The following is a 24,415-nucleotide window of genomic DNA, read 5'->3' as shown; positions in this document are numbered from 1 at the left end:
AATTGCCATATGGCTCTGCAAGAACAAATACCTACAGCCTCCTCGGCGGGGTGCTGTGGACTGGTGACACCAAGAAGTACTTCCTGGTAGTGTACTTAAGATACAAAACACATACCACATAAGAAAAACAAACTCCTGACCACCGCAAGGCCTGAGAATGGCTGGCCAGCATCCTAAGTTGTTGTCTTTACCTAGGAGTCATGAAATAGGCAAGGTACAGACAGAATCTAGGACTCAGACCTATGAAGCAAGCACAGGGCACCAGGCATGGACCAAGTGCCTCAGCCAGACCACAGTGTTTATTTACCATTTCCTTCCAGGTAAGGCAAGTCAAGAGTCCTGCCTGCAGGAGGGAGATGGCCTTGCCCTGAGCTTAGATTGCTCAAATCCTCCCGGGGACATCGCCATTCCTCCCAGTTAATCTGTCAGAGGGCCCAGGTCCTCCCTCACTCAGGGCTCAAAAATATCAGGTTATCGCAAGCTCAGAGAACAATTCTCTCATACAAATGTAAAAGGTTGCATTTAAATTCAAACTCCAGGAAAAAAAAGGTCTCTTTCTTTCAGGCCCTCCCAAGCTCAGCCAGTGAGACCAACTTTAAATTCAGACCTAAACTCCCAGTCTCAACAAGGAAGAACACCACCTTCACTCAGAATAATAGTTTTCTTTCAAAGTCAAAAAGACCTGGATATTTTCAGTGTCCCCAGTCTTCCCAAAATTCCTTTTTTTCCTCTCTTCCTAGGCAGTACTGGTGGGGAGGGAGTCATCCTTTCACAGAAGAGCTGTTCTCCGGCAAGGACTAACATCTCTAAGGCCTGGTGTGGTAGTGCATGACTTTAATCTCATCACTGGGGAGGGAGGCAGGCGGATCTCTGTGAGTTCAAGGCCAGAAGGATGACAATAAGCCCAGGTCTCAAAAACTGAACAAAGCCATTCATTGGGGCTGGGTGTGGCTGTAGGGCAGGCCTGTATTTCTCAGCACTCCAGGGATGGAGGCCAGGGGGTCACAATCAGCCTTGAAGTCTGGTCTCAAAACCAACCAACCTACTTCTGGAGGTGCCCTTACTTCATACTCTACTAACACCCCTCTAGTAGTTGCTACAATCGAGGAATCCCCAATTATAAACTATGAAAATATAAGCCCATGACACTTTTGTTTCCTGGTTATGCTCAAGGCTGGAGGAGATAATGGGGTTTCATCTATAAACTGGCAAGGATGTGGATTTTTTTTTTTTCTCTTAAATCCAGAGAGCTTCGAATTCTATTTATCTTGTCACAGGAAGGAGGGAACTGTCCTTCAAATCTTAGCTCTCTCCATCTCCCAGTCCCACTGGTGAATATTGACTCTTAAGCTCCCACACTTGACTGGGACATCTTGGGCTCCTTCTCTCTAGGGCAAACTGCCTCACAGTCGCCAGCCCCACCAGATGCAAGGCTTATCAATCCTCCCCACACCACCTTAATGAAGCAGAAAGATCCCAGTCATAATGGCAGGCAATAAAGATGTGCCTAGTGGTTCTTGGGATTTTTGTCACCAATGATAATTACAGGCACTAATGCAGCGCCTAGCTGCTACTTAATGAATGTGTTCAGAATGAATGAGGACTGTGTGCCAAGCATGCTGAGTTAGGGTACCAAGATGACAGCTTCAGTTCTTGCCATAAAGATAAGTACAAGAAGCAGCGTGGTATCTAGGTAACTACTGGGTGAATGTCTTCTTCCCCTTTCCCCAGTAAGTACAGACGCCCCATTGAGGGCTAGCCTGCCTCTTCTGAAACACATTACTGCAGCTGGACAGCAAGGGAAAAATCAATTACCTTGACCATTAGCAGCGTGAGCTTGGGTAACTGAGTGTAAGGGGGAGGTGGGAACAGGGCAGGTGAGAACCACACTTGCAAAAGGCAGGAATCAGCAAAACAAGAAGCCCAGCCAGGGACAGGAGCCGCTGGAACTCCAAGGACCTCTGGATCCTACCACCTCCTGCCCATCTCGGAAGTGTCAGTGAAGAGACCAGGTAACTGCAGAAAGCGCAGAGACCTTGGGAAGTTTGGAGGAAATGTTATTTCCAAGTAGAAATCAAGGCCCAAAGCGCGCACTGTAAAGAAACGGCACTGCTTTGCATAACTAAAATAGAAATATCGAGAGTGAGCGGATGCTGAAAGGATAATCAAAAATAGGCTTAAGGAAGAAGGGGGAAATTTTTTCTGTATTCATGGAGAACAATCTTTCAGGACAAGATAGGCCCAAATCAGGGCAGCTTCAAAGACCGCACGCACACCCTCCACCCCCGCGCTAAGGGAAGGCAGTGAAATAAACAAGAACTGAGACCAACCAGACCTAGCGAAGAGGCCCGTTGTCTTTACAAAGCAAGAAGGCACCGCCAGATGCTCTTACTTCCCGGGCTTTTCTTGCAGGGTCAGCGCAATGTCCGGGAAGGGCCGGCCCGGTGGGCCTCAGGGACCTCGGCGGCAGCGCCGCCGGCCTTTCCCGCCCTTCTCTCCCAGTCACGCCGAGCCGCAGGGGGAGTGCGGCGGCCCGGAGCCCACACAGCGGCCGGGCCGCGTCGCCCTGCTCCTCCGGCCCGGCCCCACCGCACCTGCACCATGATGGCCATGCGGAGCGAGTCCTTGGGGATACTCTCGCTGCATTTCTTGCAAGAGGCGCGCCCGCTCTTAGCGTACTCCACTCGGTAAAGCCTCTCCGTGGCCTCCGCCATCCTCCCTCTCGTGCCGCAGCGGCAGGCAGACGCCGCCGCCGGTCCGCTCCGCTAACGTGTCGGTTCTCCGCAAGCGTGCGGAGCCGCCTCCGCTCAGGATAGATTGCTGATGCCTGGCGGCGGGACCGCCCCTAAGCTCGCGCGCGGGGGCGGAGCCTCAGCTCGGGGCTTCGGCACGCGTCTTGGCGGGGTTGGGTTCCAGCGCGACTGCGCCTGTGCGCGCTGGTCTCATTGCCTCTGGGAAGGGGCAGGGGCGGGGGCCGAGGAGTCTGACAGGCGCCACCCCTTTTGTCGGTTTGTCCCAGAAAGGCTTTTTTGTTCGCGCAAATAATTCCACCTCACCCACTTCCATTTTTTTCTAGGTAAGTCTAGAGCGAACCCTGCTGACCCTAAGTAGAGCATTCTGGTTTACAGCCACTAGATTGCTGGCACAAAAAACCCAACTAAAGCCTAACTTTTCATTAGCTTAAATTTCTTAGTAAATTAAACGGCATAACTATAAATTCCAAGAGATTGAGCAGTGCCTGTGACAGTTGGCAGTAGTTGCAAAAGATGTCGTGTCCTCACCCCCTATCCCCGCTCTGACTGACACAGGGTGTCCCAGTGTAGCCCAGGCTGTTCTGCAACTTGTTCTGTAGACCAGGCTGGCCTTGAATTCACAGGGATCCACGTGCCTTTGCCTCCTGAGTGCTGGGATTAAAGGCGTGTGACCCCATCGCAGATATTTTCATGGGAAGATCTCAAAATATTTAAGGTTATCAACAATTGAAGCTATGGTTCTTGTTAAACTTGTTACTGTTAGATCTTGTTATTTAATGTGGCACTACGATTTTTAACATAATTGGTATTTTTTAAAAAAATAATTATATGAACATATGAGACACAGGGTCTCACTATAAAGCCCTGACAGGCATAGGACTTGCCATGAAGTTGGCTTCAAACTCATCAGAGCTACAGTTGCCTCTGCCCTAAGGTGTGGGTAAACTGTATGTCTGGCAGCAAACTGCTTAGCGACCTGTGGCCTACTCGCCCAGGAGTCTTTCTGATTCAGCAGGTATGAACTGGCTCCAGGTGTCCTGCTTTGTGCTGCCTCTGTCTCTGCTCTGGTCTAACCCCGCGCTCGGTGAGACCCTGTTGTGGCAGACAGAGACAGGACACATGGTTGTTCCCTAACCTAGTCCAGGGGGTGGAGTCCTTCCACTTTGCCTTGAAACTGGTCCTGTGTGTATATCCACCTCAGCAAATGCTCCTTCGCTGCAGAGGGTCTAAACCAGGCAGGCTAGGCTATCCCAGACTTAAAGACAGAAAATCTCCCAGACCAAATTACAATGTGTGAATTGCAGGCATGTTTCGCCCGTATAAATGTTTATATATCGTGTGTGTGTGTGTGTGTGTGTGTGTGTGTGTGTGTGTGTGTGTGTGTACAGTGTTCGAAGAACCCAGAAAACGTTTTTATATCTCCTGACTGGAGTTACAGATGGTTGTGAGCTGCCATGCGGGCACTGGGAATAGAACCCAAGTCCTCTTGAGAGCAAGCAGTACTTTTAACCTATGAGCTATTTCTCACACCCTCTTGCTTGCAATAGGTTTAAAGAGAAACTTAGGAACAATTGCATTAATTAGAAGCATCCAGAATGTCCACAAACATCTGCAGCTTGCACACTGCAAAGAAATATCCGGCGAGCAGCACACATGCTTCATTTGTCCGAGTTACGGATGCTGGTTTATTTGTTTGTCTTCAGCTCTGTCTGAAGCAATGTACATCAAGCCATCGCTGCCTTGACTTCCCCACCATGATGGACTGAGAGTAAAGTAAACCCTTTCTCCGTAACTAACCTTTGTCACATGATTATATCATGGTGATGAGGAAGGAAACCAAGACAGTTTAAAATGTTTTCTTCTGAATTATGTATCATACATTATAAATATGTGTACACACGGACAGGCAGACACACACTACACACATAGACAGACACACATCCATATATTTTGGAGATAGAGTCTTACGGAACCCAGACTTATCTTTACCTTGCTATATAGCCAAGGCTGGCCTTGAACTCCTGATCCTCCTGTCTCTACCCTCCAAGTACTGGGATTACAGTACCACTATGCTTAGCTCTTACTATTATTAAGAAAAATTCCAAGGCTTTTTTTGGATTTATTTTTGTTTGTGTATATGTATGTGTGGTTGTGTGGGTGTACACCACGTACGTGGTTGTGCCCTCAGAGGCTAAAAGAGGGTATCAGAACTTCTGAAGCTGAAGTTACAGGGCATTATGAGTTACCCAATATGGGTACTGGGAACCAAACATGGGCCCTCTGTGAGAGCAACACTACTCCTATCTGCTGAGTCATCTCTCCAGTCCCCTGTTATTATTTTGAACATACTTTTGGATTGCCAATAAGAATGAATATATATTCTTTTTCTTCTTTTTTCCTTCTTTCCTTTCATTCTTTCTCCTCTCTTTGGTGAGATGGGGCCTCACTGTGCTGCTAGGCTGGCCCCAACTACAGGTTCAGTGATTCTCTTGCTTCACCACATGACTGTCTGGAACAAAGGTGGACTCTACTCCCCCAGCAGTACTGACTGTCCTATGCACTTCACTGGCCTTTTTAACTTCCTCTGTGGATTTCCTGTGCTACTTTTGTCAAAAAAAAACCCCAAAAAAACAAAAACAAAAAAAACTTCCCCGTGCCATTTGTTAAACGTCATAGCTTTATGAAAGATTTACTTATTTTTTATTTTAGTTTGCTTGCATATATATGTACATATGTATACTGTGTGCACACTCATAGAGGCCAGAAGAGAGCATTGGGTGGATCCCCTGAAACTGGAGTTCTAGACAATATGAGCCTCTATGTGGCTACTGGGAACCGAACCTCCTCTCCATTCTCTGGGACAAGAAAATTCCCAAGAGCCCTTAACCTCTGAGACATATTGCCAGCTTCCAGCTGTGTGTGTGTGTGTGGTTGAGTGTGAATGTGTGTGTGTGCACATGTGTGAATGTGTGTGTGAATGTGTGTGTGCACATGTGTGAATGTGTGTGAATGTGTGTGTGAATGTGTGTGTGCACATGTGTGAATGTGTGTGAATGTGTGTGTGAGTGTGTGGTGTGAATGTGTGTGTGGGCAGTGTGTGTGTGCCTGTGTGTGTGTGTGTGTGTGTGTGTGTGTGTGTGTGGGTGGTGTGTGTGTGTGCTCATGTGTGTGTGCCTGTGTGTGGATGTGTGTGTGTGTGTGCCTGTGTGTGTGGTGTGTGTGTCTGTGTGTGTAAGTGTGTGCGTCTGTGTGTAAGTGTGTGGTGTGTGGGTGTGTGTGTGTATGTGTGTGTGTGTGGGTGTGTGTGTGTGTGGTGTGTATGTGGGTGTGTATGTGGGTGTGTGTGTGTGTGTGTGTGGTGTATGTGTGTGTGTGGGTGTGTGAGTGTGTGGTGCATGTGTTTGTGAGTGTGTGTGTGTTTGTGTGTGTGTGTGTGTGTGTGTGTTAATGACATAGACTTGTCTTACTTATTTCTCCTGTTTGCTCTTAACTTGCGAATGCTCTCTCTTTACTAGTTTGTGGCCCAAAGCTGAGATGAGACACAGAAATCTCTGTGATGAAGGGAAAAGGAGCCTGGGCCAGTGGATTAGCGCAGCCTGTGGCGTGGGAGGCAGCGCTGTGCTGCTTCTCCGGCAGCCTCCACCACACACTGTCTTTGCTACGCCTCCTCTTTCCACCGATGTCAGACAAGAAGTGTGTGTTGTTATTTTTCCTTGCATTGCTGGGGATGGAGCCCAGGACTAGGCAAATCTTACTGATGAGCCCAACAACCTTACTGCCTTAAAAAGTTTTTTTTAAACAATTATTTATTTATTTATGGCGAGCACGTGTGTGTGTGTGTGTGTGTGTGTGTGTGTGTGTGTTGTACACATGCCATGGTGTGTGCAAAGGGGCTAGAAGACAGTTTGTGGGGGTTGGTTTACTCCATCTTTCATGTGGGTCCTGGGGATTGAACTAAATGCCTTAACTTGCTGAGCCATCTCACCAGCTAGCCGTACAGGACATCATATGTTCACTGTCTTGTATCTACTAGCCTAGTACCTGGCATATGGTAGCTATTTGATGAAAATATACTGAATGAACAAATGGTGAATATATAAATAAATATGTACAAAGAAGGTGGGAAAGAAAAAAGCCAGGACAGATCCCCAAGGACGTGCTGAAGCGCTGGGAGCATTGTGTGATGCCGTTGTTAGCTAGTTAATTCCATTTCTCCCAAACAGGCAGGAGCCAGTCGTGTTCAAGGGCTCTACCCACGTGGGCAGTATCTACCAAGCACATTTCTCACAGCAAATAAACCCAGTTATTTTAAAACGCAAGGCCAACATCATGAAACTCACAATTGCCTCTGAAAATTATGTTCCCTTCCAAGCCTACGCAGTTGTCCTGGCTGCTGATTTTTCTGTCGAGAGTGGAGTTTGATTGTGTGGGAACAGCCGTCCCAGGGAGAAGTAACTGGGCCCACAGCCCATCTGAAGGCTGGTAGATGTGGAGAACTCCAGGACACAGTGAATCCTTTCTTTGTCCCTGCAGTGATAGCAAAGTGAGGGGAGGTGGGCATCCTCCTAGCTGTCTGAGAATCTTCATCCATTCTCCAGAGCTCAGGCCCAGCACGGATCTAATAAAAATAAGGTTCTCTTGTGCTTTGAAAAATGCACATACAGCAGGACAGGAAGGAAAACTATAGATAGAAATCGCTGTTGGTTAACTGTTTATCTGGGCAGGTGGAGGATAGGAAAGAACTTGTCCCAGTGCAGGAGGGAAATGGTTTCACCAAACCAACGTTACATTACAGCCCCACTGGGAAGCCTTGTGCTTATGAAGTCAAGTTCCTTTGTCAACGGTTACATAAGTCTAATCAGGGTGTAGGTTTCCGAACCCTATTCGCACACAGGCGCTTTTCAGTTGCTGTGATTTATTTTTCAATAACACTTCCTTTAAAAGAAAATAGCTTCAAAAAATTCTGTCATTCTCCTTCCTGTATAATTTCCAAGGGCAGAAAATTTCAACCGAAATTGAGTAAACACATGTAATTTCACATTTTTTAAGATCTGATTTTTTTTTTTGAATTACAGTTGAGCCTTATTGCAGCATGATTTATTTGACATATCGAGAAATAGTTGAGGCAGATCTTGTTCCCTGGAAGACAATTACATGCAGCGAAATCTCCAGGAGTTTCAAACAGGAAGGGATGGTAGAGGCATGAGGGCGGGAGGGAGTGGGTGGGTGGGAAGCTCTAGAAAGCAGAAATCTCCAGTTTTTCTGAAGGTCGCACAGCTAGTGCAGCCTCAGGTGAACGCACAGTGGCTCAAGATGTCGTCAGTGCCTCCACAGAGACACGACTCATTGATGAGCAGTGTTCCGAAGGGCACATTCTACAGCACTTAGCTGAGGTGCAGTAAGACCTAAGTAGTGGTCAGCAAGCCCTGAGATTACTTATACTGGGAAGCCGGGTCAACTCAAGACAGGCTGGGTCATCGGACAATTCCATAGATGGTGCCTGGAGAACCAAGCCCCTCTCCAGGGTCAGGAGGGGATGATATTTAGGGAGCTTGACCTATGGGGACCTTTGTACAAAAAAAAAAAAAAAAAAAAAAAAAAAAAAAAAAAAAAAAAAAAAAAAAAAAGCCTTAAGTTAAGAACTCAAGGCATGGCTGGCTATGGTAGTGTACACCTTGGATCCCAGCCCTTGGGAGCCAGAGGCAGGCATCTCTGAGTTTGAGGCCAGCCCGGTTTACAGAGTGAGTTCCAGGACAGCCAGGGCTACACAGAGAAACCCTGTCTTAAAAAAACCAGCCTCCGGGGGTTGGAGATTTGGCTCAGTGGTAGAGCACTTGCCTAGGAAGCGCAAGGTCCTGGGTTCGATCCCCAGCCCCGGAAAAAAAAAAAAAAAAAAAAAAAAAACCAGCCTCCCTACCCCAACCAAGAAAAGAACTTAAGGCAGGAGCTTGACACCTGCCACAGCCCAGCCTAAACTACGTGTGTTTCCTTCCACCGAGTGGTAGGAGATTCTGCCGTATAATAACCCCCCTCACGTATCTGGCTTTTCTGTCTGTCTTAGTCCATTCAGGCTGCTACAGCGAAATCCCACAGACTCGATGGCTTGTAAACAACAACAGTTTGTTTGTCACAGTCTATCAGCCGGGACGTCCAAGACCAGGGTACTGGGAGAGGCGGCATCTGCCTCCTCACAATGGGTGTGTTTCAATCAGAACTACTCATTGCAGAAGGGGTGAGGAAACCTCTGGGGCCTCTGTGTATGTCAGACTCGTATGTGTGCATGCATATATGTGGTGCACGCATGTGGGCCACAGGAAGGCATCAAGTGTTCTGCTCAGCCACTCACCACCTTGTTCCTCCGAGACAGTTTCTCGTTGAACCTGGAGCTAGGCTGGCAGCCAGCAGGCTCTGTCCCCTTTTCTCTGCCCCCTGCCCCCACAGTGATGGGCTTACAGGCTCATGGGGCTGAGCCCTATTTCTTCTTCTTTTTTTCTTTCTTTACAGTGGTACTTGGGCTTTGAACTTGGGTCCTTGTGTTTATACAGTAACTACTTTTACTAACTGAGCTGCCACCATCACCACCACCACCACCACTTCCAGCCCCTGGGGCCTCTTTTATAAGGGCACCATTCTTCTCTCAAAGGCCTCACCTTCAATTTCTGTGAGTGGAACAAGACAGAAGGGGCACAGTGGTCAAGAGCTCTTGTTGCTCTTCCAGAGGATCCAAGTTCAGTTCCTAGTGGCATGACTAGACAGCTCACGACAGCCTGTAACTCCAGTTCCAGGCGATCCAACACATTCTACGGGTATCTGTGGGTATCAACACGCACACATGCATGCATGTGTGCGTACACACACATGTACACATAAATAATAATATAAAAAGAATTGAACAAGTAAATTTGGAGGGATCGTGAACATTTAGCCCATTGAACCTTCTAGCCTATGAGATCCTTTAGGACAGCGACAATGTCTTCCTCATCCTTCAGCTCCAGTACTCAGCACAATGTTTGCACAGACAGAATTCCATAAAGTATGCCGCATACATGAGCAATGGCAGTGGCCCCGTACAGGTTCATCCAGAGTGGTACAGAGTGGTATGCCCACCCATTGCCTAGTAAATCTAAACATGGTCTGTGATTCCTTTTGTAGGTGTGCTCTAGGAAAACCTGCGCTTGAGTAATGGGGAGACAAGAAGATTACAAAGATGTTTGTAGATTTTTCATAGTAGAACCCAGTGGAACTAGTATAAATATTCACTAAAGGTAAAATAACTACATACATTACAGAGCCCTCGCCTGATAGAGCTCCAACACAGCAGTGCAAACGAACAAATTACAGCTCACGTATCAATACACACAGCCCTCAGAAACAGCGCTAAGTGAAAAACCACATCCGAGTCACTAAGCTCATTAGTGTGGATAGGTCCATTTGTACAAAATCCAAGCCAAGAAACACAGGGTTGTATACCGCTTACTTAAAGAAAGACAAAGAGTATGGCCATGAAATGCTGTGAAAATATCTCGTACATGCTAAGAGACTTGGACTTTTGCTGATCTCACAGCCAACGTTAACAATACACCTTAAAGTCATTTAAGACTTAAGGCTGCACTCCTACTGTGTGCTCATCTTGTCTGTTTAACTTGCCTTTAAAGAGAACAGTGTAACAACCAATCTTACTTGCCTCGGGTTCCCCCCATGTGACCAACTTTTACAAGCAAGCTAACGGCATAGCTGTAAATCGTAAGTTACACACTCGTCTGTGCTCCTGACCCAGACAACGCCTGGGTCATCTGCCAAAAGCAGCAAGTATAGAAGTTGAAAGCAGCTGCCTAGAGGGAGAGAGAGAGAAGCCATGGCAGGACAATATGGCGGGTGATGTTAAGATTCTATGCTATACATTTACAGGTTATTAATGTTTTTAAGGGATGGATGGTACTGGGCTTTGTATGTTTATGTGGGCAGCTGCCTAAAATCTACCATAGAGGTTCAAAGTCACCACTTGTGGATATTGGGTGATAAAAGTGATTCCAAATAATCATACATTCAACTTCTAGCTGAAAAAAAAAATACTTTGAAGCTCCTCGTGTTTCCTGTCTCCATTTTGTTTCAAGTATCCCCCTAAAATAACTACCATTTGAAATGTCTTTATGAGTATTTGGAATACTGCTTGTTGTCTAGATCACTTGGGACTACTTGGAGCCAATGACTCAATCCCTTACAAAGCCCCGTTAATGACTTTTGTAGAGTATCCCATTCCTTCCCCCATGCAAAGCCTTTTATGCTGTTCAGTAAATACAGAGAGAAGCCCTTTGTTACAAACAGACACACACAGCTCACACAGCAGACCAACACAGACACACACACTCACACACACAGAGGCACACATACTCAGATTCATAAGGCAAGTCTTCAGACAGGCACAGATGCAGGCTCACACAACAGATAGAGGACAGAAGACACAGGCAACATGAAGAGGAGAGTTCAAAATCTGGATGCACTCTTGGTTAAAGAATTCCAAGAAGAAACCCTTCCTTCCTTCTTCCTTCCTTCCTTCCTTCCTTCCTCTCTTTTTGAAAAATGTGATATTACCTATGCATTATTGGTGACTCAGGGCTAATCACTAATGTATATAATCTGTGTAAAAGTGTTGACATTTCAAATGGTAGTTATTTTAGGGGGATACGTGAAACAAATGGAGACAGGAAACCCGAGGAGCTTCAAAGTATTTTTTTTTCAGCTAGAAGTTGAATGTATGATTATTTGGATTCTTTTGAAGGGTTATAAAATATTTATATAATAGCATCAACAACATGGAGCCATGGCTGACTGTCCAGGGAGTGAAAAGATCTGATGGGATTTAAAGATTTATTTATGTTATGTGAGTACACTGTAGCTGTCTTCAGACACACCAGAAGAGGGCATCTGCTCTCATTACAGATGGCTGTGAGCCACCAGATGGTTGCTGGGAATTGAACTCAGGACCTCTGGTAGAGTAGTCAGTGCTCTTAACCACGGAACCATCTCTCCAGCCCAGTGATGGGAGTTTTTTGACAGTGCTCCATCTCAATGTGCCTGTCTGCGAAGTGATGTCCTGACTGACAACCTGAGCTCAGGTCCCTGGAACCTAGCTGACAAGGCCAGCTGTGGCAGCATTTGCAGTCCTAACTCTTCTTCCTCGTGGGAGTGAGATGGGAGGAGCAGGAATCACTTGGAAGGTCAGCAGAAAACAGGGAAAGCAAGAGAGATTCAGGCTCAACATGATACAAGGAGATAACTGGCTCCTAAAAGCTGCTCTCTCAACTCCACATGTGTGTTGAGGCATGTACATGTCTGCACCATAATACAAACACCACATCCCCTGTCTTAGGTAGCGTATCATTGCTGTGAAGATACACCATGACTACAAAAACTCTTATAAAGGACAACATTTAATTGGGGCTGGCTTTCAGTTTCAGAGGTTCAGTCCATTATCGTCATGGCAGGAAGCATGGCGGCCTATGGGCAGACATGGTGCTGGAGAAGGAGCTAAGAGTTCTACATCTTGATCTGCAGGCAGCTGGAGACTGTGTACCACACTGGGTGTGGCTTGAGCACATAAGAGATTTCAAAGCCACCTCCACAGTGACTCCAACAATGCCATGCCTCCTAATAGTGCCACCCACTATGGACCAAACATTCAAACACAAGATCTATGGGGGCCATTCCTAAACAAATCACTGCACACCCCAACAATAATATAACAATAATAGATTTATTAAACCAAAAAAGCAGGGGAGAAGGAAGAAAATGTTTGGTTATCCCTCATTCTATGTCCCTCTTCCAGAGTCATGCAAAACTCTGTCATTAAATCGCTCTGGAGGGGCTGGAGAGATGGCTCAGCAGTTAAGAGCACTGACTGCTCTTCCAGAGGTCCTGAGTTCAATTCCCAGCAACCACACGGTGACTCACAACCATCTGTAATAGAATTTGATGCTCTCTTCTGGTGTGTCTGAGGACAGCTACAGTGTACTCCTATACATAAAATAAATAAATAATTCTTAAAAAAAACAATAACGAAATAAATCTCTCCAGTTGGAGGTGGAGAGATGGCTCAGTGGTTAAGAGCATTCTGTTGCTTTTGTAGAGGACCCAAGTTCAGTTCCCGGCACCCATGGTAGCCCACAACCATCTGTAACTCCAGTTTTAGGGGATCCAGTGCCTTCTTCTGACCTCCCTGAGTACTAGCCACACACACATAATGCACATATATGCATGTAAGCAAAACACTCACTCACATAAGTAAATCTCACAACAACAACCACAGCAGCAACAAGAACAAAGATCTACGTCATTTAAATCCCCTAGGTTGTGAAGTCCCAGGAAGACTTGAACTTGTCTTTTGGAAGCTTCGTGCTGTGAGTGAGCACAGTGTTTGGCTTCCTAAGAGCCGTCAGTTGGTGGTGGTAACAGACACTTATGAATACTAAGTGTGTTTGGTGTGAATACTAAGATGATGCATGGATACTTCGATGGTTTGCATATGCTTGGCCCAGGGAGTGGTACTATTAGAAGGTGTGGCCTTGTTGGAGGAAGTGTGTCCCTGTGGGAGTGGACTTGGAGACCCTCCTCCTAACCGCCTGGGGATGCTCAGTCTGTTCCTGGCTTCCTTCGGGTGAAGATGTAGAACTCAGCTCCTCCTGCACCATGGTTGCCTGGATGCTGCCATGCTCCCACCTTGATGATGATGGATTGAACCTCTACATCTATAAGCCAGCCCCAATTAAATGTTGTCCTTTATAAGACTTGCATTGATCATGGTGTCTGCCCACAGCAATAAAACCCTAACTAAGACAGATACTATGCGTATTTGGTGTGAATGCTAAGAGGATGCATGTTAAGCCCCTTCCCACAGAAGCTCAGTGGATTTCTGTTGACAGAATGTCCGCTGTCCAGAGCTTGTTAGTCTCTAAAGGCTCTGGACAGTTGCATCTTTTGGCTTTGACCGTCGTGATGACAGTGGCCTTCCCACAGGGAGACAGCTGACTGGTGCTGGGAAAGAGTCACCTGGATGGACTCACCGTGTTTCAGGCTCTGGTCCTTGACTTAGTCTTATAATGCAGATTTGTCCATACATTCAGAGAGAAGCAGTTGGGACTGACTGGGACAATGATATGAAGATCATGACACGAGTTTCTTACTTTACTGTAGGAAACAGCAAGGTTTGGTAGACTCAGATTTACAATCTATGAGCCCAGCGGTGTCATATCCCTTTAGGAAAGTGACGGAAGTCAACGGAAGGGACAGTCAGGTGTTAGAGCTTAGGCTTGGAATAACCCCAGGGTTCTAGCTTGGTGCTAATGGGAAGCTGTATGACAGGTTTTCTGGGGGAGATGCAACACTGCCCACTCACCCCAGACAGGAAGCCTGTGACAGACCAAAGTACAGATACCACCAGAGTCCAACTCGTGCACTTAGGGGTTTTATTGGGGTTACTTACAGGAGCAGAAATGACTCACAGAGGCTGCATCACCAAAGCCTACCCCAGCATGGGCGACAGCTCACAGGGCTGGGGACCTGGAGCTCACTGCACAGGCTGCAGGCAGCCCAACATCGGGCACCTCAGATGATCTACACTCTTCCAGGCGGGGCTGCTGTGTCTGCTTCTTCCGGGCAGCTGCTCTGGCCTGAATTTTCTTTGCTAAGTCTGAGAGGGACTCTCAGCGCTTATTTTGACGGGGAGGGGCCTAGTAGATCCAGACAGTTTCAGGGATTTCCCCGAAGCTATTTTGAGTTGTTCTACCTTCTGGCCTAAAGAGCTTCCCCACCCCGAATCTCCCAGGAAACTGTTTAACAACAGAGGTGGTGAGACCTTCAAGAAGTACGGCCTGGTAGGAGGTCTTAAGTCACGTGGGCATGCTCTTGAGAAGACAAACCCTTGAAGGGACAGCGGGACTCTAGCCCCTTCCTCTTCTTGCCCACATCCTGGCTGCGATCCAAATGATTCTGCTCTGCCACGTGATCTCTACCATGAAGCTACTGCCTCAGCACAGGCCCAGACAGTGGCTGCAGGGGCAACCGATAGAGGATGGAAACTTCCTGAGCCATTGAAACAAACCTTTTTTCCTCTATAAGTTGATTATCTCAAGTATTTGTCATAGTACTCAAAAGCCGACTAATGGCTTTGAACTGGCGACCAGGGCACTGATGAAAGGCTGCTGGAGGTAAGGCAGCCCCAGCGTTCTACTGTCTTCCTTTTCCTATATCTGGCTTCCGGAAGCAGGTTTTTTTTTTTTCTTTTTTTCGGAGCTGGGGACCGAACCCAGGGCCTTGCAAGCGCTCTACCACTGAGCTAAATCCCCAACCCCTGGAAGCAGGTTTTGCTACACTGATCCTGTAATGAAGTCAAGACAAAATTTTCCTAAAATGTAGCTAACAAGCCATCTTTGAAACTAGGAAGAGTAACTTGAGCCTTCAGAGATCTTTCCCTAGCCTGGAAGTAAATTTCCCTAATGTCCACTAGATGGTGTCCAATATACACCCACAGTCCGGCCTCACGCTGCTCCGGAAAGGCCCCGGGGATCCTGACCGGCTGCGGATGAAGGAAACCTGTGAGGTGTAACACACCTGGTTTGGGTGCTGTGCTTTGATTTCTGGTAGCTGGAGAAGAAGGGAGCTGCTAGGTTGCAGGCAGAGGCTTGTGGAGTTGCCCTAGAGAGAGGTGATGGGCCTGGGCCAGGACTGGGCAGTGGAGTGAGGGGAGGGGAGACTTAGGGGTCAGAAGGACAGGAACTGAAGGGCAAGTTGGTATTTATTATGTATTTTTGGTGATAACGAGTCACAGAGTTCAGTGGTTAATGCTCATTACTTTGTCTGGATTTGGGATTACCTAAGGAACATCCACGGTTTCTCTGTGTAGCCCTGGCTGTCCAGGAACTCATTCTGTAGACCAGGCTGGCCTTGAACTTATGTAGAACCGCCCACCTCTGCCTCCCAAGTGCTGGGATTAAATGCGTGTGCCACCACCGTCTGGCTCCTCCCTTCCTTCTTCTTTCCATCTTTTCATTCCGTCCATCTGTCTGCCCATTCAATCTTCTGTTTGTCTGGATCTGGTCCAACCCGTCACCTCTACAGGCCCCAGCTAACTTGACTCTAACAGTGTCCAGTAGAACTCCAACCTGCTTGGTTACCTGGTCTGCCGTGGACACTCCCTTCTCATTCTTAGCGTCCCACCATTGCCGCTAAGTTTGGCCTCTCTGAGACTCTGTTAACCCATCATAGCCATTCTTTAAACACCTGTCTGCCTGCTGACTGCATGATGTGTGATGTGTGTTCTGAAGGTTTATATTAGTTAAGATCGGAACAAAAGGACCCATCCTTTCCTTGGCTACACAGCAAGGAGAGCAGAGCTACTTGGCAAATCATTGCCAACAAAACCTCCATAGCTTGTGAGCTTATTATGACATTGTGGGAAGACACAAATGTATTCATCTATGTTCCTGACACAGTGAAATGGTGACATATGGCTGCAGGATTGAAGTGTGCTTCTCATCCTCTCTGCAGAGTATCTCCAGCCTCGTTTATTCACTCTGCATCCTTCATTCCCTCAGGGATGTACATCTGTGTGAGTACACGGTGGTGCTGGTTCCCCCATGCAGACTCCTGTCCACTAGCTGTCTTCCAGAGTGTCCACGGCTCCTAGCTGTCCTTGCAAGGTTGGCAGCTCGATTTTTTTTTTTTTTTTAATCTCACATCACACAAATTCTCGGGCTCATGGCTGTGCATCACAGCAGTCCTCAGTCCTCTCAACAACCAGTCGCTTGCATCAGGGCTCCCAATGGCCGGAGGTGTGGCGTCTCAGCTCCCTGCGTTTGTCTATCAGTGCCTAGGCGCACAGGAGGATGTGGAGCCCAGGCCACAATGGCAAATGCAGGACCCTGGGCAAGACTTTTGCTCCTTCTGCTTCTTCCCCATCAGAAGCGCAAGACATCATTGTATTTTATTCAGTTGGACAACCACTGCTGGGAGAATCTCTGTTCACAGGTCACTGTCCTAGGTCCTGGCTTGCCACGGGGATAAGATGCCCTTCCAGCATGAGACCTTCCTTGCTGTTTACAGCGATGCACAGTTCCCTGTAGAGAGAAGCTGAGGTATGCTCAGGGACACTCAGAGAGATGAAGGGAAGCCGAAAGACTCTGAGAGCTCCAGGAAGCCTCAGCTCAGAGGCCACCTTCCTGTGGACAACCCTGGAGCTCCTCTTTGGTAGACCCAGGGCTGATTAACAGCCGTCACTGGCTTTTAGTTTCCCTGCATCACTTAATACACCATTTAAAGAGAACATCTCCAGGCTCACCCTCTGTGAGCAGTGAGGGCCTGGCGCCCTGGGGGTCTTCATCTCCTCTTCTGAGAGAAAGCAGTAGGTGCTCGGCATTTGCCTGTGAAGTGACTAGGAGCTGCGAGGTCTTTGTGATCAAGGAGAACTCGAAGAGCTGGGATCATGGAGGTGACACCGGGAAAGCAGGTGGTAAAGGCACCAGCCTGCGGAGCTGTCCCTCTCTCTGGGTCCTCTGTGGGGCCTATGAGCAGCAGCCCACACCCACTCCAGAATCCTAGTTTCGCATGAAGACTCTCCTTTAGGACCAAGTGTCCTTACCCCGGGCTTCCACCACAGTCTCTTGATATTTGCGTGGCCTCGAAGGGAGATGTGGTCACTGTACAGCCCTAGGCTCCTGGGCTTTCAGTCCTTTCTCCCCCTGCAGCTCTGCAGCTAAACCTATTGTCCCGAGTGAGCTCTAGATCATCAGGGGAGCCGTTGAGAAATGCCAGGCCTTTTGTAATTGGCCAGAAAGCCGGGGTTGGGGGCAGCCTCTTTTCTTCAGCTTCTCTGACGGTAGTTGCAGCCCTGTCTGGAACAGGGCTTCCTGGCCCCGCAGCCAGCAGCCTGCTTGCTTTGTTCTGCTCCAGGCCCCACACCAGCCCTCCTTTCAGGCGGGGCTCCTGGGCTCCTCCCTGTCCCTCTGCCCTTTGGTCTCACTTGTCTCTGAGTCCTCTCAGTTCCTGCCCCAGCAGACTGTTGCCTTGTGAATTACAGAGAGCAGAGCCATAAAGACTGCGCCTGGGAAACAAATTAAAACACTCAATCATTCAGCCAAGACAGAGAACAGAGGTAGAGAAACTCTCGGCCCCCGGAGAGGGGCCAGGGAGGGATCCCGAGAGGGAGGAAGTGGCTGGATCACAAGATGATGTTCATGAAAAAAAGTCACTGAGGCAGATGGAGGAGGAGGAGGAATGGAGGGCACACATTAGGAGACACCTGATAAAGGGTCCCAGTGATGGTTACTATGGACGGTCCACCGGCAGGATCTAAAATCACCTGGGAGACAAATCTCTGAGCATGCACCTGAGTAGGTTAATTAACAGCAAGTCTGAATGAAGGGAGAAAGGGGGCCGAGTTAACAGCATTTAGTCCTCTATACTTCCTGACTGTGGACACAAAGTGGGACTAACCCTTCCCTGTCAGGATGGACTTCATCCCTTAGAATTTAGCCAAAGTAACCCCTCTCCCACTCAGATGGGGTCTCGCTCTACAGCCCTGGCTGATCTGGAACTCACTATGTCCCAGCCTGATCTCAAATCCAGAGATCTACCAGCTTCTGCCTTTCAAATTCTGGGATTAAAGGCATTTGCCGCCACGCCCTGGAGACCCTCCTTTTTATGTAGCTATTGTCAGGGAGTTGGTTGAAGGGATGAGACAGATGACAATACAGTCCTCCCTGACGATGACCATCTCTGAGGAACGGTAGGACAGAAGACACCTAGCAAGGAAGGTTTGATATGCCCGCTGTTCGAAGCTTGTGCCAACTGGGCATGTAAGGTATTAGCCAGATAAAAGTGGAGAGTTGGGGCCTAGGAGATGGCTCAACAGTTAAAACGCTGTGCAAATGTGAAACCTGGAGTTCAGACTGCTAGACCGCATGCAAATGCTGAGTGGGTGGGACAGCTGCCAGTAACTCCAGCCTCCCAAAGTTAGGATGAGATGCTCTCAAGCAAATTAGCTAGGGGTCTAGGAGTCACCCCACAAACCACATGAACACCAATCTCATTCAGATAGGGATGGTTTATTGAATGCACACCCTAAATCTGATTGATCCATTATGGGTGTAACTGAGGCTATGACCCTAAACATTTTTCTATGTCAGCTTATAAACGTTAAAACCGGGATTGGGATTTAGCTCAGTGGTAGAGCGCTTGCCTATGGCGCAAGGCCCTGGGTTCGGTCCCCAGCTCCGAAAAAAAAAAGAAAAAGGAAAAAAAAAAAAAGGTTAAAACCACAAACCACAATGAGAGCTCATACCAAGGTGCTGGAAGTGCTGCCTGGTGGTTAGCTCTGACTCAAGCCATTTTAGACATAACAGTTCACAATGACCTTTAATTTGATGGGTCCTACATGAAGCTTATAATTGTGGGATTTCTTAAGATTAATAATTAATATGCCTTATAACATACAGAACATAACAGGGTATGTGGTCACAAGACCCTCCTCTGAGTCAAGCTATTTTTCTGTGTCAATGACTGGCAGGCATATTACAGCTACAAAATGAAATAGTTGGCAGTCATGGAACAAAATGGCTGCCGCCATGCTAGGGGGCTTCACCAAGACTAGCCATTTGGTGAGCTCTAGGTTTGACTGTCAGGCATGTTACCTTTCTGGCTGTAGCCCTTTGGGGCCTGAGCTCAGCGTTCCTTCCCTGAGGAGCTAGACTTTTGCCTCACACCCCTGGGACCTGCTGTCCATAGTCAAGGGCTCCTTGGGGCTCACCAATCAACTTTTCCTTTCTTTTTCTTTTTTTCTCTTTGTTTCTTTTTCTTTCTTTTCCTTTTTTTAAGGTTTATTTATTTATTTTATGTATGTGAGTACACTCTCGCTATCTTCAGACACACCAGAAGAGGGCATCAGATCCCATTACAGATGGTTGTGAGCCACCATGTGGTTGCTGGGAATTGAACTCAGGACCTCTGGAAGAGCAGTTAGTGCTCTTAACCACTGAGCCACCTCTCCAGCCCAACAACTCCTCCTCCTCCTCCTCCTCCTCCTCCTCCTCCTCCTCCTCCTCCTCCTCCTCCTCCTCCTCCTCCTCCTCCTTTTTTAAGACAGAGTTTCTTTGTATAGCCCTAGCTCCTGGAACTCAATCTATAGACCAGGCTGACCTTGAACACAGAGGTCAGCCTGCTTCTACCTCCTGAGTGCTGGGATTAAAGGCGTGTGCCACCACCACCCAGCTCAACTTTACTTTATACAGTGCTAAGTGGCACCCCACCAGCACCCCCAGCTCTGAGTAGAAAGATTCAACATCTTATCTGTTGAGCTGGGGGGTTCAGTGCATGAACTCAATGTCTTAGTTACTTTCCTATTTCATCGATAAAACGCATGACCAAAAGAAAGCATCTAATTGGGCCTGTGGTTTTGAAGGGTTAGAGTCCGTAATGGTAGAGAGAAGACATGGCGGCAGGAACAGCTGAGAGCTCAGGTCTCGATTCACACGCAGGAGCTGGAGGGAGCTAACAACACTGAGAACAAGCAGAGGCTTTAGAAGCCTCAAAGCCAGCCCCCGGTGACACACTTCCTTCAGCAAGGCCACACTTCTTAGTCGTCTCCAAACAGTAACCAAAACTAGAGGCTACGTATTCAAACCTATGAGCCTTGAGCCCTAGGGTAAGTACCTGGGAGCTTTATCTGGGAGCGGCCGTGGAGAAAGTCAGCTACTGGCCGTAGATGTGTTCCACGTGGAGCTCTGTCTGTAGAAACTGATCACATGGCAGAAGGGCAGTGAGCACACATCACTCACAATGTCAGACACTCACATTGTTTTGGGCTGAGACAAATATCACCACCATAGCTCAAGGCCAGCTTGGTTTAGGGCCAGGGTGTGACGATGAACACACAGACACACAGACACACACAGACACACACACACACACACACACACACACACACTTGCTTGCCCACAGGTATCTTGGTGGAGGTATTTCTGTGAAATTCCTAATAGCTCAGTTACTTGGTCACATAGCCCATTTGTTACTTCTCTCATTGCTTTAATAAATACTTGACAAAGGTGATGACGTAAGGAAGGGAAGGTTTACTTAGGTTCTCGGTTCGAGGGTACAGTCTGTCAGGGTGGGAAAAGTGGGGAAGGCTTGGTGGTTGTGTCGCAGCTTTAGTGACAGAGGGGAGGGAGAGGGACACTTGATCATCTTGTTTCCACCTTCCCAGTTGGGATCCCAGTCCATCGGATGGTGTTGCCCATGGTCAGGTTAAATCGTCCATCCTTAGACCTCTTTGGAAATTCTCTCACACATGCCCAAAGATACAACTCCTGGCTTTTAAAAGCCAGTCAAATTCAATAAAGATTGATCATTGTGACACAGTTAAAATGTCATGATACACACCCTAAACAGGAAGCCATTGAAGAGAACTCTTAGACCGTGTGATGAGGATGCTGAAGTGTGGCTCTCCACAACTGATGGCTTACAGCAGGTGTGCAGGAAGGGGAAGACTCAGCTCTGTTTAAGGAACAGGCCACTCAGAGTGCGACCATGCTCCAGTGACTATAGATTAGACACGAGAGAGAGAGAGAGAGAGAGAGAGAGAGAGAGAGAGAGAGAGAGAGAGAGAGAAATAAGCCAACTGTAAATAGACAAGAGGGGTTTATGTGCATGCCTGGGTAAGGGGCTATTTATTTTTTATCTATTTATATTTATTTTGGTGTGTGTATGCGCATGTGTGCACATATGTGTGGAGACCAGTGTTGTTGTAAAAATATAAAAATAAAAAAGGTATAGTTGTCTTTTACCTCGCTAGGTCCACACCCCAGTGCGCCAAGATTTCTGCTAGATATTTTGGCGGAAACACATCCCAGCCGCACACTTTTCTACACTCAAACCCTATAAAAGAACACACAATACAATAATCTTTGACCCAATTGATAAGATATAATTGCCCACTTAAACATACAAAGCCCAGTACCATCCACCCTTAGGAACATTAATAACAACCTGTAAATACACAGAGCAGAATCTTAACATCACCTGCCATGGCTTCTCACTGTCTCCTCTGTCCTGTCTCTCTGTTTCCTTCAGTCTCCTCCTCTTCCTTCAAACTTCTCTCCCGCCCATCCTTCCTTCTCCTCCAATGACAGGCCTCCTTCTATCCTGTACCTGCCCCTCACCTGTACTTTACAAATTCAATGGGGAGGTAGCTGTCCTTGGAGCAGTGGAATTAGCATCAAAATATAGATAACTCCAGGGCAAACCACAACAGACCGGAGGCTGAATTTTCTGGTCTTCTTTTGATCATTATTTATCCTGGAGTGAGACAGGATCTCTCACTGAGCCCGGAACTCACTAATGCAGCTGTGCTGCCTGCCCAGTGAACTTGAAGGACCCTTGTGTCCATCTCCCCAGTAGCAGAGTTATAGATTTGTGCCACTGCACCCAGCTTTTACAGGGGGTACTGCAGATTTGAACTCGGGTCCTTACACTTACACAGCAGGTGCTCTAATGACTGAATCATCACCCCCCAGCCTCCTGGTTAAGAATTTAGAGTTGGGCTGACAAGATGGCTTGACGGGTTAAAGATTCTTGCTTACTATTAAGAGATGACTTGAGTTTGATCCCTGGGACCCATACAGTGGAAGGAGAGAACTGACTCCCACACGGTGTCGTCTGACCTCTGTGTGGGTGCATGATGAGCCCCCGCCCTGATAAATGAAATGTTAAGACAATAATGCTGTCCTTAACGTTCTAGACTTTCACGTGGTAGTCCTTAGGCTACAGTGGGATTCCCTTCTGTTATGTTTTGAATGCCTTCTCCCCAGACTCATATACTTGCTGGGTCCTTGGCTGCTGTATGAGAGGTTTTGGGGAAGCTGTTGAATAGTGAGGATTCTGACCCAATCAATCAATCAATCAATCAATCAATCCCTTGGTGGATTCATAATGTGGAGGTTTAATTAGGAAACACTGACAAGTAGGAGGCCAAAACAAATTGGAGGAAGTGGGCTACTGAGGGCGTGCCTTAGAAAGATGTCCCTTTCCTTGTTTCTGCTTCTCTGCTGTGAGCTAAGCTGTTCCACTTCATTATAAATCCTGCCAGGATGCCCTGCCTCTCTCTGAGCCCAGAAGCTAAGAGTCCAGTAACCCTGAACTAAAACCCTGAAACCATGAGCCGCACAATCTTTTCTTCCTTTTAAGTCTTTCACGGGTTATCTGTTATAGCAACGGAATGCCTGACTAAAACACTCCCCATCTGGGCAGCAGAGTCCAGCCTGTGTGGGATCAGAAGCCCAGAGACTATGGGCAGAGCCTGTCTTCTCTCTGGCAGAGACTGTCAATTTCCAATTAACTGGAAGCTTGGCAGGCAGCTCTGGGCTCCAGGCTACACATATTAATGAAGACCCAGTCCCTGCTGGAGACAGCATTGAACGAGGAGAGAAGTCAAATTAGGTTCTCCTCATAGAGGGACATTAGTCTTTGGTTGGGAGTCATTGGCTTTTGTCTGGTGGGGATGGACATCTCTCTGGTTTGTTGAGTATTTCAACCTCCTCCTCTGGGCTGTGGTACTTGGATGGAGAGTTTTACCCTTGGAGATGAAACGTAAGACGTCTGCATCTCCTTCTAGCGGAGGCAAGCGGAAGCTATGACAGAGATGGGAGTTTTGTTATACCTTGGACTTGGGGCAGGAAGCAGGGTTCTAGAGGGTCCTAGTGAGTTTCGAATCTCGGCCCTTGACGTGACCGGACAGCACACACCCAGACAACATGGTTCCACGTGGAGAGGTTTAATGAGAAAAGAGCAGAAGAGCGGAACGGCGGCCGGCTATGGGCATGTGGGGTGGGGGTGGGGTGAGAATGGGAAAGGGGGCAAGAGCAGCAAAGAACGAAGAGCCAGATGGGGTAAGAGGGGAGTAAGAGAGGGAAAAAGGAAGAGGAGGGGCAAGCAGTCCTTTTTATAGTGTCAGGCACACCTGGCTGTTGCCAGGCAACTGTGGGGCGGAGCACACCTGGCTGCTGCCAGGTAGCTGTGGGGGTGGAGCTTAAACAGAATACCAACAGCTGGGCCTACTGCCCTGACTAGATAAAGCAAGAGGAATGGCTTGTCCTTTGGATAATAAATTCAACCCAGACTTCGTGACGGGGAGTTGACCGAGCCTCAGACTGAACTGAGCCAGTTTGCAGTAACAGGAAGGAGGGGAAACCAGAGACTTCCAGCTCTCTATTTAGAAAGCAGACCCGTTGAAAGGTGCCCTAGAGGGGGTCTCCAGGAAGTCCCCAGGGAGCAATACAAGTCAGAGGCAAAGCCCTAGAGAGTAGCAGCTTCCCCTAGTCAGCCCTAGCCTGTCAGAGGCAGACAGGTTTTCATAAAACCCAAGGAGACATCTGCTGAGGAAAATTGAAGCGTTTCTCTGGGGAGTCACTCGCTTGTACTTTTCTTGGCAGTCTCCTTGTGCTGCTCGGAGGCTCTGAGGCACCTGAAGCCAGGAGACCTTCAGGGAAATTCCTCAGGGAAATTCCGTAGAGGAAACCATCTTGGTGGGACCTCAGATGGATCCCGCACCCTTTTAGTAGTCAAACATTCTAACAAAATGTAATACAAAAATACACTAAATTGATCCTTTGATATTTATA

The 24,415-nt window shown here is 47.7% G+C and overlaps 1 protein-coding gene across 1 annotated transcript in view; it reads right to left on the bottom strand.

Moving 5' to 3' along the window:
* Positions 1-2,855, bottom strand: part of Parp1 (poly(ADP-ribose) polymerase 1) — a 31,901-nt gene extending 29,046 nt beyond the window's left edge. The window contains exon 1 of the mRNA XM_032914949.1: positions 2,595-2,855. Coding sequence (XP_032770840.1) covers positions 2,595-2,714 — 120 coding nt within the window. The 5' untranslated portion in view covers positions 2,715-2,855. The remainder of the gene's footprint in view (positions 1-2,594) is intronic.
* Between the last annotated feature and the right edge of the window lie 21,560 nt (positions 2,856-24,415).

The sequence above is a fragment of the Rattus rattus genome, chromosome 10 (genome assembly GCF_011064425.1).
Source record: "Rattus rattus isolate New Zealand chromosome 10, Rrattus_CSIRO_v1, whole genome shotgun sequence".
Classification (NCBI taxonomy): Eukaryota; Metazoa; Chordata; class Mammalia; order Rodentia; family Muridae; genus Rattus; species Rattus rattus.
The sequence above is the reverse complement of the archived record's forward strand: the minus strand, read 5'-3'. Positions and strand labels throughout refer to the sequence as shown.